This window comes from Haemaphysalis longicornis, unplaced genomic scaffold (genome assembly GCF_048455015.1).
Source record: "Haemaphysalis longicornis isolate Haplotype H1 unplaced genomic scaffold, Haemaphysalis longicornis Haplotype H1 scaffold_1, whole genome shotgun sequence".
Lineage (NCBI taxonomy): Eukaryota > Metazoa > Arthropoda > Arachnida > Ixodida > Ixodidae > Haemaphysalis > Haemaphysalis longicornis.
In genome coordinates this window covers 280429900-280446190 of record NW_027526203.1, presented here as the reverse complement: position 1 = coordinate 280446190, position 16291 = coordinate 280429900, and the positions used below count along the sequence as shown (strand labels likewise).

Below are 16291 nucleotides of genomic sequence, written 5' to 3'. Positions count from 1 at the left end.
GAATATTTATGTGGAAAAAAAAAAGAAAAAAAAAATTGGTGCAGCTTGCACTAGTGGTGCAAGGCTGGAGAAAACAGCACAACTGGCCGCCCCTCTCCCTTCGCCGGAGACTTGGCTGTTGCACCTCACGTGGATTTCCGAACTTGCTGCTGAACGTTCTCCGTGACTGGCAGGCTTGGATCATTTCGTTCGCAGGCTTTCGCATCTCTCTCAAGGTGGACATCTTTCCCAAGCGCTTAGCATGTGCTAGAACCCGCGGCAACCGGCTTCGCGAACTCGGCGTCTGTGCTCCCCACGTCAGGCGCGAACACACATGAACTGGCGCAGAGAACAGCACGCGAGAGATCACTCCACGAATGCTGGGCAGAGTGTTCTTGAAGGTTGAGCTGGCCAACTCGAGGCGCTCTTCACGAGGCACACACTCACGTGTGTTTGGTATTTTTGCTTGGTATTTCTTTCTGGTGACGCTGGACGGCGTAACTTAAAGCTTAATTAAACAGCTTTGCTTTTAAGAAGCTGTACAGAAAAATTTTGTGACAAACATAAGAAAATAAGCAAAATTGCCAGTGTTGCTCCACACAGAAAAAAAAACACTGAAATATTGAAGATATACATTTTGTACACATAAGCAGTGCAAGACTCCTGCAAATATGAAATGCCCATCTGTAAAATTTCTCGACTTATAAAATATGCAGTTAGCCCTAGTGGTTTTCGTGCCACTGCGGAAAGCAGTTTTCCGAACTTGTGAAACATAGGTTGGCTGCACATGCATCGCAGAAAGCATTGGTTTTTGGCTCCGGTCTTTGTTGCTTGTAGCAAAATTTACAGTTTCGATTCATATTTTCTGGGGCTTGTGTTGAACAGGGTTATCAGATTCCTGGAATCGAATCGCTAGAAATATGGCACTTCTGCGCGGTCGCACGCGATGTCGATGCCATCATCGCGTCTTCAAGGGGCCCTGAAAGGCATTTTGAGCACACTAAATGAACTAGCGCAATCGTTAGATTGGGTCGTCAACGTCAGCTGTGCCAAGTATTATACTCTTTTACGCGCAACGGAAAGCTTACACTTTTGTTGCAAAGTTTGTCGCTTTTTTCTCACCCATCCCTTCGTGTTTTTGGACGCCGCCATCTTCACATGTCTACATCATCGATTCCCATATGTTCGTCATGAGCTAGACATCCTGCTATTGGGCGGCTTTTTCACGCACTTCCGGCAAAGAGATGAGTCGTCTGCTCAGCGTCGGCTCGCCGGCTGATCTGCCAGCGGAGTGGAGTGCTTGGACATTTTACGACAAACGAAACAAGTGTAAACAAACGCTTAACCGTTCGTATTGAATGCAACACGGCCATAACACGACATGGATATTCTCTTACCAGAGTACGTTCCCTAAAGAAAGCGTTGAAGCCCTGTGGCACTTCTTTCGTGCAATCGCAGATAACGCCCTGAGCCGAATGCCCGGGTTTGACGGATACATTTTATTCAACTTCAAAACAAACCAGAGATGCGTTTCGAACGAACACAACGTGCTGCAAGTCTGAACCGCGATTGACAGACGATCGGTTGCTTCCTCCTGCCCGTCGTAAATTCGGCACTCACCTCGCGCCTTGTTTGCGGGGACGAACAGCAAGTCACTGAACTCTGGCACGCAAGCGAGAAGGCTTTTAGCCAGGCACACTACACATGCCCCATGCGAGGTTGAGTCGTTCGTCGTTCGAGAAAGATAATCCAGACCATGGGAAGCACTATCCACCCGCAGAAGTACAACGTCGCATTTCATCACGAAACGAACGCTACACACAGGAGGCGATGCACACACACACACAGCTTCGGTCGCTGCATTGGCTTAGCTGCAAGCTTCGTTCGGACAGTCAGCGATGCTACGACGATACAGAGCTGCGTGAGGGCGACGTGCTAACCACTTCACGTATTTAAAAACACAGGGGCAAAGAACTTGGTTCATCGGAAGCAAAAGATCTTTCCTCCATTATTGTGCCTGAAATATACTGGCTAGTGTTGCTAGTGTGCCGAGGGCGGGCCCCAGGCGGGCGCCGGGAGCGATGTACGCGGCCGGCTGCCGCTTGGGGCACTGCCGTGCGGGAGTGTGCGCGTTCGTCCGGCCCGAGTAGATCGCGCGGTTGCCTCCGCGCTGCGTAGCAGACCGCAGGGGCAGAACTTTCCAATCCCGCTTGCCACGAAAGCGAGCGAAAGCGACGGGAATTCTGTCGCGCGACGAAAATTTCTCCCGACAATTCGACAAACACGATCGTCGCGCGACAAAGCGACGAAATTCCCATCGCTTTCGCTCGCTTTCGTCGCAAGTGCGAACGGGCCTTTATGCGCAATCTCCGTCCCACATAAAATAAGCTCTTGCTTGTCGCCTGAGCATACGGTTGATATGTGACTGAAACGTTTGAAAGGTTTGAAACGTAAGCGCTCGGCGTGCAGTTTTGTAAACGCAAGCAGCCTCACGTACGCACGCTATTTTGCTGCTAATAGAGAGTTTTAGTGCTGCGTTTGTGCCTTTGCATACGCTAAACGCTAAATTTTTGCGTCCTGCTACGTAAACATCGCGAGGGGAGTTTTAGTAGAACCGGTAGAATGTCTCATCAGTTTTGCGTTGCGACATGCTAATGCATACGGCGCCATCTGTTAAATGTTTTCCGAAATGACTCGGCGGCTGATCTGCTAGCGGAGTGCCGGAGTGCCTGAACATTTTACGACTATCAAAACAAGTTCAAACAACGCTTTCCCATCAGTATTGAATGCAACACACGGGTGCAGCTTGGCAGAACACGGATGCTCGCTGCTCGAGTGCGGCGTTGGTTTGCTCTGCGCCTTCCCGTTCATCGCCACTGATAAAGCAATCCGATCCGGCGCGTTTTGTGCACGGGTTCTGTGTCGGTTTAAAATGTCTTTTTTTCACATGCCGCCGGTAGTAGGAATTACAACCGCAGACCCGGCACCAGCGGGCCCACATCTGAGACCGCGCTTTTTGGATAAACAGTGCGCGGTGCACCAAAGGGAACGAGCGCACGATTCTCCCTGCGCGGCTGCGAGTTCGCCGCCGATACCAACTGCAGCTACGTACACCGCGAAAGGGCAAGGCCAGGCCGCACACATGCGGCCAGGTCTTTCGTTCGCTTTTCCAGCCTTTAGAGGAGTGTCCATGGTGTCAACAAAGACGAAAAAGCCGAAAGAGCTGGCCCGTAGCAGACGGCAGTCTGTGGGAGCGCAATAGCGGAAGTACGTCACCGCTGAGGAGCGAAGCATCATGGGAGGGGAGGCCAACAGAGAAGAAACAGTTGAAAGGAGGAGGAAATACGGCGCGACGATAATGCGTGGTTTTCGATTTACGATTTCTCAGCTAATACTCATCGCTTTAACAAAATTCTTGCAGGAGGAGATTGCTAATACATTGCTTTATTTGGTTACATGTACATCCATGCATCGGCGGAAGGCATTTCAGGACTCCTTTCAGAGTGCCCGTCACATGACTCCAGCAATGCTTTAAAGGGGTCCTGAAATGCCTTCCGCCGATGCATGGATGTACATGTAACCAAATAAAGCAATGTATTAGCAATCTCCTCCTGCAAGAATTTTGTTAAAGCGATGAGTATTAGCTGAGAAATCGTAAATCAAAAACCGCGAATTATCGTCGCGCCGTATTTCCTCCTCCTTTCAACTGTTTCTTCGCTGTTGGCCTCCCCTCCCATGATGCTCCGCTCCTCAGCGGTGACGTACTTCCGCTATTGCGCTCCCACAGACTGCCGTCTGCTACGGGCCAGCTCTTTCGGCTCTTTCATCTCTGTAGACACCATGGACACAGGCTGGAAAAGCGAACGAATGACCTGGCCGCATGTGTGCGGCCTGGCCTTGCCCTTTCGCGGTGTACGTAGCTGCAGGGCTGCAGTTGGCATCGGCGGCGAACTCGCAGCCGCGTGGGGAGAATCGTGCGCTCGTTCCCTTTGGTGCACCGCGCACTGTTTATCCAAAAAGCGCGGTCTCAGATGTGGCCCCGCTGGTGCCGGGTGTTATTTTGCGGTGGTTGTAATTCCTACTACCGGCGGCATGTGAAAAAAGACATTTTCAACCGACACAGAACCCGTGCACAAAACGCGCCGGATCGGATCGCTTATTAGCGGCGATGAACGTGAAGGCGAAGAGCAAACCAACGCTGCACACGATCAGCGAGAACCCGTGTTCTGACAAGCTGCACCCATGTGTTGCATTCAACACTGACGGGAAAGCGTTTGTTTGCACTTGTTTGGATAGTCGTAAAATGTCCAAACACTCCGGCACTCCGCTAGCAGATCAGCCGGCGAGACATTTCGGAAAACATTTGACAGATGGCGCCGTATGCATTAGTGTGTCGCTACGCAAAACTGATGAGACGCTCTACTAAAACTCCCATCGCGGTGTCACGTAGCGGGACGCAAAAATTTAGCGTTTAGCGTATGCAAAGGCCACAAACGCTGTACTAAAACTCTATTAGCAGCAAAATAGCGTGCGTATGTGAAACCGCTTGCGTTTACAAAGCTGCACGCCGAGCGCGTACGTTTCAAACCTAGTGACATCGTTTAAATACACTGGCAAGCACAGTGTAACGTAGTCAGATATCAACCGTATGCTCAGGCGACAAGCAAGAGCTTGTTTTATGTGGGGCTGAGATTGCGCATAAAGGCCCGTTCGCACTTGCGACGAAAGCGAGTGAGAGCGGCAGGAATTCCGTCGCTTTGTCGCGCGACGATCGTTTTTGTCGAATGGTCGGGACAAATTTTGGTTGCGCGACAGAATTCCCGTCGCTTTCGCTCGCTTTCGTCGCAAGCGGGAATGGAAAGTTCTGCCGCTGCCGTCTGCTACGCAGCTCGGAGGTAACCGCGCGATCTGCTCTGGCCGGATGAACGCGCACACTCCCGCACGGCAGCGCCCCAAGCGGCAGACGGCCGCGTACATCGCTCCCGGCGCCCGCCTGGAGCTCGCCCTCGGCACACTAGCCAGTATATTTCAGGCACTATAATGGAGGAAAGATTTTTTGTTTCCGATGAACCTAGTTCTTTGCCCCTGTGTTTTTAAATACGTGAAGTGGTTAGCACGTCGTCCTCACGCAGCTCTGTATCGTCGTAGCATCGCTGATTGTCCGAACGAAGCTTGCAGCTAAGCCAATGCAGCGACCGAAGCTGTGTGTGTGTGTGTGCATCGCCTCCTGTGTGTTGTGGACGCGTTCGTTTCGCGATGAAATGCGACATTGTACTTCTGCGGGTGGATAGTGCTTCCCCTGGTCTGGATTATCTTTCTCGAACGACGTACCACTCAACCTCGCATGGGGTATGTGCAGTGTGCCTAGCTAAAAAGCCTTCTCGCTTGCGCGCCAGAGTTGTGACTTGCTGCTCGTCCCCGCAAACCGGGTGTGAGGTGAGTGCCGAATTTACGACGGGCAGGAGGAGGCAACTCATCGTCTGTCAATCGCGGTTCAGACTTGCAACGCATGTTGTGACGTTGCGTTCGTTCGAAACGCATCTCTGGATTGTTTTGAAGTTGAATAAAATGTACGCGTCAAACCCGAGCATTCGGCTCAGGGCGTTCTCGGCGATTGCACCAAAGAAGTGCCACGGGACTTTCTTTATGGTACGTACTCACGTAAGATAAAATCCACGTCGTGTTATGGCCGTGTTGCATTCAATACAAACGGTTAAGCGTTTGTTTACACTTGTTTCGTTTGTCGTAAAATGTCAAAGCACTCCGGCACTCCGCTGGCAGATCAGCCGGCGAGCCGACGCTGAGCAGACGACTCATCTCTTTGCCGGAAGTGCGTGAAAAAGCCGCCCAATAGCAGGATGTCTAGCTCATGACGAACATCTGGGAATCGATGATGTAGACATGTGAAGATGGCGGCGTCCAAAAACACGAAGGAAAGGGTGAGAAAAAAGCGACAAACTTTGCAACAAAAGTGTGAGCTTTCCGCTGCGCGTAAAAGAGTAATACTTGGCACAGGTGACGTTGGCGACCCAATCTAGCGATTGCGCTAGTTCATTTAGTGTGCTCAAAATGCCTTTCAGGGCCCCTTTAAAAAATGGCAGTGGCTATTTTGCCGGCAGCCGGCAGATTAGCCTGGGAGAAAAGTTGCCGGCAGTTTCTTCCCATTGGCTGGCCCAGACCACGTGATTATTCAGCCGGCACTTTTCCGCGGGGGCTATTTTGCCGGCTGCCGGCACATTTCCGCGCGGGCTATTTTGCCGGCTGCCGGCAGATTAGCCCGGGAGAAAAGTTACCGGCAATTCCCCGGCAATGCTGCCTCTTGGCGCCAATGCTCCGGCAGCCGGAGATGTCAACTTTAACGTTGGTGACACGTTTTCGAGCTTTGCCGAGGTACTGAATTACGTCAAGCCATAGAAAGAATGAGTCGGCAAGATTGCAGCGGGCATGTCAAACTTTGACTCAGCCCGCCGCGAACTTGGACCATGATTGCCGACAGTGAATGTTCCTTGGTGTTTCCTTTGTAGAATCTCAAGCAAAGTCGCACAATAAATAAATGATAAGTAAAAAAACCAAGATTGCATGGCTAGAATTCGCCATTGTTTATTTCAATGATGAAATTTTAAACACGAACTTCAGTAAAAACAATATTTCTGCATCCAATCATGCAGTCCAAGTTCGTAGTGGGCTGAGTCAAAGTTCGACATGCCCGCTGCAATCTTGCCGACTCGTTCTTTGTATAGCTTGACGTAATTCAGTACCTCGGCAAAGCTCGAAAACTTCTCACCAACGTTAAAGTTGACATCTCCGGCTGCCGGGGAATTGCCGGCAATTTTTCTCCCGGGCTAATCTGCCGGCAGCCGGCAAAATAGCCCGCCCGGAAATGTGCCGGCAGCCGGCAAAATAGCCCTCACGGAAAAGTGCCGGCAGAATTATCACGTGGTCTGGGCCAGCCAATGGGAAGGAACTGCCGGCAACTTTTCTCCCAGGCTAATCTGCCGGCTGCCGGCAAAATAGCCACTGCCTTAAAAAATTGGTGCTGCGCAAAAAGCAAAAACAAAAAGGATGCAAGTGTCTCTACTACTCAGTAGATGGCACCAGCGCTCAGAGGGTTCTCGAAAGTGCCAAATTTGAATGAAAAAACGTCAAAGTTTGAACTTGAAAGCATTGATAAACTACTATTGATTTGAATAGCCGTGGGCAGGAAAATGTTAATATTGATTCTCCTAAACTTTTGTAAACCATTCTTCTAACAGTGGAGGAGGAGGAATAAACTTTATTGAAGTATGCAATTTAGAGGTGGGTGGTGACCACTGGGCCCAGCCCAGTGGTGACTTCGGCAGCACGTTGCACCAGGGCTTTCTGGACCCCAGGGTCAGAACCGCCCAATGCCGCCTCGCATTGATCAGTAGAGGGGATTAGGGGTAAGGAGTTTTGGGGGCACACCCACATATTGGGACAGATGGTGTCGGCATCTCCGCAGTAGGGGTGATGGGTACTGATAGGGGTATATGCAATGAAGGTGTGCGCGACACGGAAAGGTATTAGTTTGAAGGAGCCGCAACAAGCGTTCTTCAGTTGTAGAAAGGAAGGGGTGGGCTGGGGGGGGGTTCTGGCGGAGGAGGTGGTAGTGCGCGGTGATCGCTGTGTACGTAATAAGGCTATCTCGAGTGGATTGCGCTCCGTGGTTAGGGGTAACAGAAGGGCCTGCTCGGGCAGTAAGATCTCGAGCTGCTGTGTGGGCCGCCTCATTACCCCCTAAGCCAATGTGGGCAGGTGTCCACACGAACTCCATGGCATTTTGGGGGGATTGCACTGAAGAATTTTTAGAGCTTTGGCTGATATTTGCCCTCGGACAGAGATGTGAGAGATTGACCTCAAGGTATACAGGTAAACATAAACCGCTTAATCGTTTTGCAACATGTTATATGTGGGAACACCAAGATAAGGTATTCTAAAAGTGTAAACCAGGCTATTTCTTGCTACTTGTAAGTTTAAGAGGAGGGCAAGAGCAGGATTGGGATACTGAGCACATTCTGAACAGCTGTGCACTAGTTACCTGACACTCTTTGTGCTGGGTCAACAGAATTCTTTAGGCCTGTGTACAGTTCTGCGTGTTTATGCCAGCTCTGCAGCCTACTTTTGTAGCAGTTCTCCATCGCCTCTCCAACCGCACCAATAAGTTAGGAGTTTTGTATCACGTATTTCGGCTTTGCTAAAATGGTACGAGTGCAGGCTCGAAAATGCATCAATTCTTCACCTCTCTTCGTCATTCCCTCCATTATGCACAGTTTTCTGTTCAGCTCATAAATGATTTCCAAACTTCAATTCTGGTTTAAGTCACAAAATATCTAACTCGTGAGTAGATTAGACTGTCTGCAATAAATGAAAACAGGCATTTCCAAGGGCTGTATTTTGTTTGGGTTTGTTTTTAAAGTGTACGTTGTTTCTATTAATTGCGTATACTGTAAAACCCTCATTTTGAAGAAGGCCTGAGGAAGGGAAACTGATCTTGTGATAAACGTTATTTTGTTAAAAAAAACATTATTTGCTCATTTCGCATTGGAATGTGGGTTATAAACCCGCCGCTGTGGCTCAGTGGCTAAGGCGTTGCGCTGCTGAGCACGAGGTCGCGGGTTCGATTCCCGGCCGCGGTGGCCGCTTTTCTGATGGAGGCGAAAAGCAAAAACGCCCGTGTGTACGAGATTTCGGCGCACGTTAAAGATCCCCAGGTGGTCAAAATTAATCCGGAGCCCTCCACTACGGCGAGCCTCATCGCCTGCGTTGCGTCGGCGCGTTAAACCCTACAATCAATCAATCAGGAATGTGGGTTATAAAAAACATTGACTAACGTGACTTCGTTTCAATGGGGGCTTACTGTAATTGGAAATCATTTACAGATGTATAAGTAACATAAATTTTACAGTACATGTAGCTTATGTGCAAAAGGAAGTAAGGGAAAAGATTTCAGTAGGTCTTTGGGGTAATTTATATGCTTTTGTGAATGGGAAAGAGTCGGCATACTCAATCAGACATCGTCCTTTAACTGCAGTACAAGGTACTGTTCTTAAGTATTTTTTTTTTTTCTAAGTGAGTGGGATAAATACAATGTGTACACGAGCTTTGGTGTATGTTGAGGGAACTTGTGGGTGGTGTGAAATGGCTTGGAGCCCTGTGGCATGGCATGCCTAATAGCCAGCCATTTCTTACATACAATCGTTGAAGGTTTGAGTGGGCTTAGTTAGTTGTTCGAGGCGTTTTTCATTGCAGCCTATAGTTTTGGTGTCCTAATCTTGGCCTTAATTTTCTCTTGTTTCACTTGGGGTAATCTTTTCCTGAGACTTTGTTCTAAGGTGCTGCATTCCGTGGTTTGCCCCGGCAGCAACTGTCGTGAAAACGGCTCGGAAGACCTGCTGCCCGGGCTGCGCAAGAGGCAGCGGGGCATCCTCATCAGGCTGCACCAGAAGCGTGCGGAACTGAAGGCTCTGCAGAGCTGCTGTGTGGCACAAGCCCGGGAGCCTGACGGCGGCCTGCCCTCGGTGGCGTCGAGCGCAACCTCAGTTCCTACTCTTGTCGAGCCTGAGCTCCCTGATGGGGGCGTCTCGGCCACCGGTGGCCACTCGAGTGGCCCAAGTGGTGAGTGGTGAGACTGTCAGTTCTAAGCCTCCTTGCTGGGGGGGGCCTACACTTTTATGGGGTAACCACATGCAGTGATGGTGACAAGCAGTGCGAAAAATTTAACTCAGTGGGTACAGCAAACAGTTGGTGTAGGCGACAGCGGGCGATGGGCCGTCGCCGTCGCTCACTTTTGGCCGCCCAGAAGCAGCCCACAAGCGAGCGGCAGCGACAAGCGATGACAACGGAGGGCATTGGCAGCAGTGTAATAATTTTTTTCGCTTGTCGTGGTCTGTTTGTTGTACCCATTGAGTTATGTTTTTCGCGTCGCTTGTCACCATTGCTGCATGTGGTTACCCCTTAACTGGGAAGTCATATCTTGTACCTCAGGCGGTAAATTGATTTTGCATTGATTTTAATCTACATATGCCTGTGTGTATGTTTGTTTTCCGAAGACTTTAAGCACCAACTTAATCTGTATGGATTTAATTGAAAAGCAAAGCACATTTTCTCCTGCTTCTAAGCAACTGTGGCAGGCACTCCTTAGATAGGGGCAGACATGTAACTGCACAGTATGCCTCGCTAAATGCAAATTGCAAAACTAAGTTCCACAGATATATTTGGTTATGTCAGAGTGAAAGTACACCCAATGGCAGGCAAGTGATGAGAATTGGCACTATATAGCTCAGCTAGTAAGATTTTTAATCAAGGTTTCATTGTTGCAGAGGGAAGTATGGCATATTTTGTATAGCTTAAAATACTTTTGACAGCAAATTTTTCTGGTTATTTAGAAAACTTCAATTTTTGTGCTGGCCATTGTAGTTCTTGGGTTCCAAGAAAATGGGTGAAAGGAAAATTTAGATTTAGCTACATTTCCCTTTAGCAGCAAACATATGCACAGCTGAAGAAAAGTTTTTTTTTAGATGTATGAATACTATTAGATTTTTTTTATCACCTTGCGAGTTATTGTCTTTTGTTAGAAAAGCTTGTTGTCCATCACATGAGTGTATTATGAAGTCTGCTTCATTAAAACCCGTGTTCAACCTTCTTTTCTTTGGCATCGGTGGTGTGTAGAACACTTGGAGGCATCCGTAGTGAGTGATCTAACAAGTGACCAATCCAAGGAGTCTTCCAGGCCTGAAGAAATTTCCAGCAAGGTATCTACTTTCTAACGTTTAGTGGTTCATACACCCAGAATGTCTGTATAGAGTGCTCTTGCGGGCCTGCAAGTTTGTTTGAACTGGGCCTTATTGGCCTTCCCCGCTAGCTCTGCAAGCAAAAATTGTGTTGTCATAATTGGCGAGTACCACATACTGCGTGCATAGTTCCTTTGCAAAAGCGAAAAATTTAAGTTTAGTATTTTTGTTTCCTGGAAATAAGCAAATGCATGCCATTGTGCAGACTTCAGGTGCTTTAAGTTCACCATGGCTGGAGGCACCAACATTGCATTTTCCAAGTTTTAGACTAGGCCTAAAAATTTTTATTGTTATTGCCTAGGTAACGTACATAAAATTTCACTTATTGACTTGCTTGTTGCTAAAAATGCTTGTCCATAAAAGAAATGTGACTACAATTTGCAAAACGGATGCACTCACAATAAGGTCTTGAGGCCTAGAGATCGGTTTGCTAAATTTTGCCTGGTGCTTGTGTACGCGCATGCAAGGGTCGAGGCTCTCAATCAGTGACCAGGTTTGCACGGCACACCTGGGCCAGCTTACTGGAAATGAGTCGTATTCAACTAGCTGTGTGCGCCAGCTAGCAGCCAGCCATATTCATGAAACTACCCGAGGATAAAAAAGGTTTCGGGATAAGCTATCAAATAGCATTAACAAGGCTTTTAATTTATGGCTGTAGGTGTATTTTTTATGTAACCACACCATAGCTTTTCATTCGACTTAATGCTCTCTAGCCAAGGGCACAATTTTGTATCATGGATTGAAAGTAGCAGTGGGTGGGGCAATCAGAGGGTTATCCTTGTGCAATGATAAGAGCCTCTACCTTATGCTCGGAATACTGCAAGCCTTACAAGATCACTGTGAAGATTGGGTAGTTACGGTGCTGTGCTAGATACGAATTTGTGTGCGATCTTGGGCTCTGTCAAGTTATTTATGTAGTTATGCAAAAGGCATTGTGAACTAAAGTGGCTTGTCTTTTTTTCTTTTCTTTTTTTTGTGCATGCTTTGTTTGGAACAGGTTGAGCAAAGGTCATCCCTACCCAACAGCTATGTTTCATCATTTGAGAGCAGCACAAGTTTCTTTGGTAAGATAAACCCTTCTAATAGTAGCAAAAAAAGAGATGAGAAAGACATGTGCATTGCAGAACTTAAGCATATTAACAAATTTCATGCAGTCAAGAAAGTCTTTATTCCATTGGCAGCGCACTGCAACACAATATAACAACTTCTCCAGAGAAAGCATCTGCTTCTCGTTTCATTTGCATTGGCTTGCTGAGGTGAAAGCCGACAGAAATGGAATACAATTTTTCGAGATTTTGTAATCTTTGCCTTTTTTTTCTGGCTGCAGAACTCCAGGAGGACTCGACACATTTAAAACTTAATGCAAGCAAAAGGTAAGTTAAGTTAGTTTATCTTGGCTGGTAGTCTTTACTTGCACTTGGCTAGCACATTCCACCATATGGATTTAGGGATATTGCCACTGTTTAAAGGGAAGTTCGGGTAATTTCTTGTTATGAGCAAAGGACTAAAGTTTGCTTTTGTCACTGGCCAAGGTGGCTGAGGTGAATTGACGCTGTACAGGCCGTGCAGGCCGCTCGGAGGTGTGCGTGGGGTGCGAAGTTTTGAGGCCACCACATTGCAATCTCAGGTTCTTGGAAGAGCGGCAGCAGAAGCTGCAGAGCCGGCGCAAGCAAGTGCAAGAGCTGCTCGAATGGCAGAAGAAGCTCAATGCAGAGGAAGCCAATGTGCGGGCCCTTGAGCGCCGGGCCCTGACCAGACTTCGGGTACGGGGTGCCAAGACGCCACAGGGTGAGTGCACCTCGTTTTTACACGGAAGGACATTGTTCCGATGAAGAGAGAACACCCTGTGCAGTCGTGCTTGAAAAACAAGCCTGGTGCTTTCTAGTGCCAGGTTTAGGTGAGCGACAGGGCAGGCCATTCAGCCAAGCCTTGCAGCTCTCGTGTGTCAATTCTCCATGGGTAGCTGTGTATAGCTTCTAGTTAAAACATTGTAAGGCTTTTTGCTAAGCCTCAGAAAATCTCAGCACCTGTAAAAAAATCTTGTTTGAATGACTTCGTTCAGTGCTATCAAAGTGTGAAGCACTGTTACAGACAGACACACAAGCCAACAGGGCATTGTGTGATGGTTTTATTATTATACTCTGGTACAAATTAAAAATGGCAACGGCAGTTGCTGCTGTGCTGCATCACCGCAGCGGAATGTTGCTCTGCGCGGCGTAGGTAGTGCGTTACTGGGAATATTTTGAACATGGCATGAGCCATTTCCAAGATTTTGCGGTCTTAATATTCTTATAAACTACCGCAGCTACGACAAACAAACTACGTGAGAAAAAGCAGACAATATCATGCATTCATAGCAATCTCATTTTAAAATGCGCGTGCCTGTTGACGTCCGGGTCCGTCGCCGTACATGAGCTATTGCCGTTCTTAACTTGTTCCTGAGTATAGATCCACCTTCATTGAAATTTTATTTGTGTCGAAGACTAGAGAGTTATTGATAGGCGAATTTTTTTTCTCTCCTCTGATGTCGCATATGTAGCAATGCAGAATTTGGGGCTGAATGATTTTGGTTGGTTAGGGTGGCACTGTTATGGTGCTGTTTAGGTTGTGAATAACTAAATTGTGCTGTTGCCATATTAAAATGCAGGCATCTGGCGTTGATGTTTTTAACTAGAGCACATTTTCTTGATTTAGTATAGTATTGTTATGCCGATGACTCAACATGTCTAATTTTTTTATTTTTATTTATTTTATTTTAATGCTTAATATGATTGGTCTTAATGCTTTAATAGCTGAGTGTATCGCTGAGTTCAGTGTCTTGGGGAATGTGGCTGAGTTCAGTGTTGCGACAAAGTGCTTCTAAGGTTAGTGCTGCTGTGTTATGTTTCCGAGAATGCTGTTTATGAGGTCACGACAATGTAAGACAGAAGCCAGCTTGCGCCATTTGGCGAATTGCCTGCAAGGCAGTGCCCAACCATGTGTACAGTGCCACTTTCTATACTTCAGGGCATATGTTAGCCTCAGGCTCAAACTACAGATCTTATGCCAGGTTGCAACATCTAGTGAATTGCCTGCAGCCTCACAGGTGATTCACTAGATCAGCGCTGCCTCGGGGGTGATCCACTAGATTGCGATGTCATTTTCTCCCGCAGCTTTTCTGCCACGGCTTTCTGATGACTGTGGGGTTTTTGCACAATGAGCTAAGCAGTGTTCTCGCATTAGAACAAAGCTACCAGTGTGTTAACTCCATGTTAGTGTTCAGCTAGTTCGATCAAACAGAGCTAGAGGCAGCATTTCAATTGCACATTGTTTCTTGGCATTGGTTTTTCTTTGTGGCCTACATTTGCACTAGTGAGTCCATGATACGGGCAGGGCTAGGAAGTGGCTGGTAAGTTTCTGCTACTTTGTGCATTTCTCTTGTTAGATAGGTCAACTGTTTAAAGTTTGCATTGAAATTTGCACGGTTACCATTCAGACATAGCAATATTTTCAGTGAACCAAAATTTTGTTCTGTGTTCCTTCAAGGCATAAGATTGCTGTGAGGAAGAGCTTGTGTAAAAAACCTGTAGGCATTGCTAAGAAATGCAGAAGTGGGTCGGGTAGTTAAAAATAAATGAAGTTAGGTGCGAGAGAAATATAGATATAATTGACATTTAATTTTTTTAATTTGCACTAAGAAATGTAGCCTGCACTAGCTGATAGACTGTGAGAAGGACCTGGAATAAAGCTCCATGTTATAATTATAATAATCCATAACTCTAACCAGAGCTGTGCTTTATGATAAAATGCCAAACACTTTGAGTGATTTGTATGCATCTTTTTGAAGGCAAGTCGGAAAGCTCTGCCACAGCAACGGTCTCTTCTCAAGCGGAGACATCTCGATCCAAAGGCGAGCCCAAGAGTACCACCCATCCAGAAGATGCCTCGTTCATAGAAGAGGTGCCCGAAGAGGTATCCGAAGATGTGTCTGAGGAGGTGTCGGAAGAAGTGGATGCCGAGGTTACTGCGGTTACAGAATCGGTACACGAGGAGGAAGCCAGGACAGAAAATGACAGGTGACAAAACTTTTAGTTTTTCCTCCATGATGTTGCTCCCGGCTCCGTGCCAGCTCTGGTGAAGGTTGAAAGACGGTTGCTGTGTACAAAATTCGGTAACCTGCCAAGGCAGGGGTGTGACAGCACCTGCAATTCCTGGAGCTGGGCTTAGTTGTTCCAGGCCAGTCACGAGTCTTGATGTGGAGCTGTCTAAAAAGGCTCGTTAAAAGGTTCTGTGCACTGCTTCCACGCCTGTCAGGCAAAGGGTAAGTTCATGTTTTGTCTTGCATAATGCTATTTATATGGTCTGTACGGATGTAGAGCTAATGCACCAAAAACATTGGGTTTTTCAGCATGCCTTGCTGCTTCTGTCTTAGGACCAGATTGTCGACATTTAGGACCAGCAATTCAATTCTATCACCCAGAAAGTACCATGAAGCGCTAAAGTGCTTGTTAGTCTTGCTTAGAAAAGCGCTGACAGTGGCATAGCAGTTCGGCTAGATCACTTGTAGGCAAACTTTTATGAACAATCAGCGAAACTATTTATGCAACCTGTCAACTTTTACAACCTCCATAAGCCACCTGAGTTATCATCTGAGAAGTTTCCTGGGTTAGTATTCTGCACAACCTTGTTTCAAGATGACCACCATCTATCTGTCAATTCCTCTGCCTTCACCCTCTATTCCTCCCATCCCACCCTTGCCCTAATGGGGTATTTGGCTATGGGTACTGCCCTGCCTTTCAGTGCTTCATACTCTATTTGCACGATTCTAACATGGACCTTTTTTTCACTAAAAGTAGCCTTCAAGTTTGTTATGTGTGTTAGTTGGGTTCCTAAGCAAAATCAGCTTCAAAGTGGCCAGCAGCATTGCAGTGCACACAAACTCGTCCCAAAGTGCTACTCAGTGCTATCCAAAACAATCCGTCGATATCGTGCAAGTAAATTTTGGCGTACCCATTCCTTGATGGGCATGCCTTAGTCAGCTTTTGCACACATTGCTGCTGCTGCAATGAGTACCTCATTTCGGTCATTTTGGCACTAAAGACTTATTACTATGAAGTGGCCTGCAAGCAAGGTTGTTTTACTTGCCGGAAGCATGGGGAACCACGTGGCATTACACACAGTGGGCATCCCGGAGACATGAGTGTGCTGCAGTTGGTACAGACAAAGCAGAGCTGTATTTTCATGCGAGGCTTTGAGCAGTGATTGAACCAACGGCCCATCACAGCTGAAATTATGAAGGTCAAGGTGCCTAAAATAGCTGACGCTTTCAATGTTCCATGCTCCAGTTATAATGCCAGCAGGAGCTGAATAAGCAAGTTCATGAAGTTCAAGAGATTTTCGTGACCCCAGTTGCATGCGTCAAATGAAGTGTCTTCTGCCGGGTACATGGCGTCATGTTTTTTGCGTCTGCGCGGTGGAATCGGCGTCAAATTATTTTCATAAGTAAACTTACCTATGCGTCGCAA

The 16291-nt window shown here is 47.4% G+C and overlaps 1 protein-coding gene across 8 annotated transcripts in view; it reads left to right on the top strand.

Annotated features, from left to right (window-relative positions):
• LOC144146742 (uncharacterized) overlaps window positions 1-16291 on the top strand; it is a 111230-nt gene that overhangs the window by 72725 nt on the left and 22214 nt on the right. For all 8 annotated transcript variants that reach the window (XM_077678707.1, XM_077678703.1, XM_077678690.1 and 5 more), the window contains 6 exons: window positions 9359-9612; window positions 10666-10748; window positions 11785-11851; window positions 12115-12160; window positions 12415-12575; window positions 14614-14842. In XM_077678707.1, the coding sequence (XP_077534833.1) occupies window positions 9359-9612; window positions 10666-10748; window positions 11785-11851; window positions 12115-12160; window positions 12415-12575; window positions 14614-14842 (840 nt within the window). The remainder of the gene's footprint in view (window positions 1-9358; window positions 9613-10665; window positions 10749-11784; window positions 11852-12114; window positions 12161-12414; window positions 12576-14613; window positions 14843-16291) is intronic.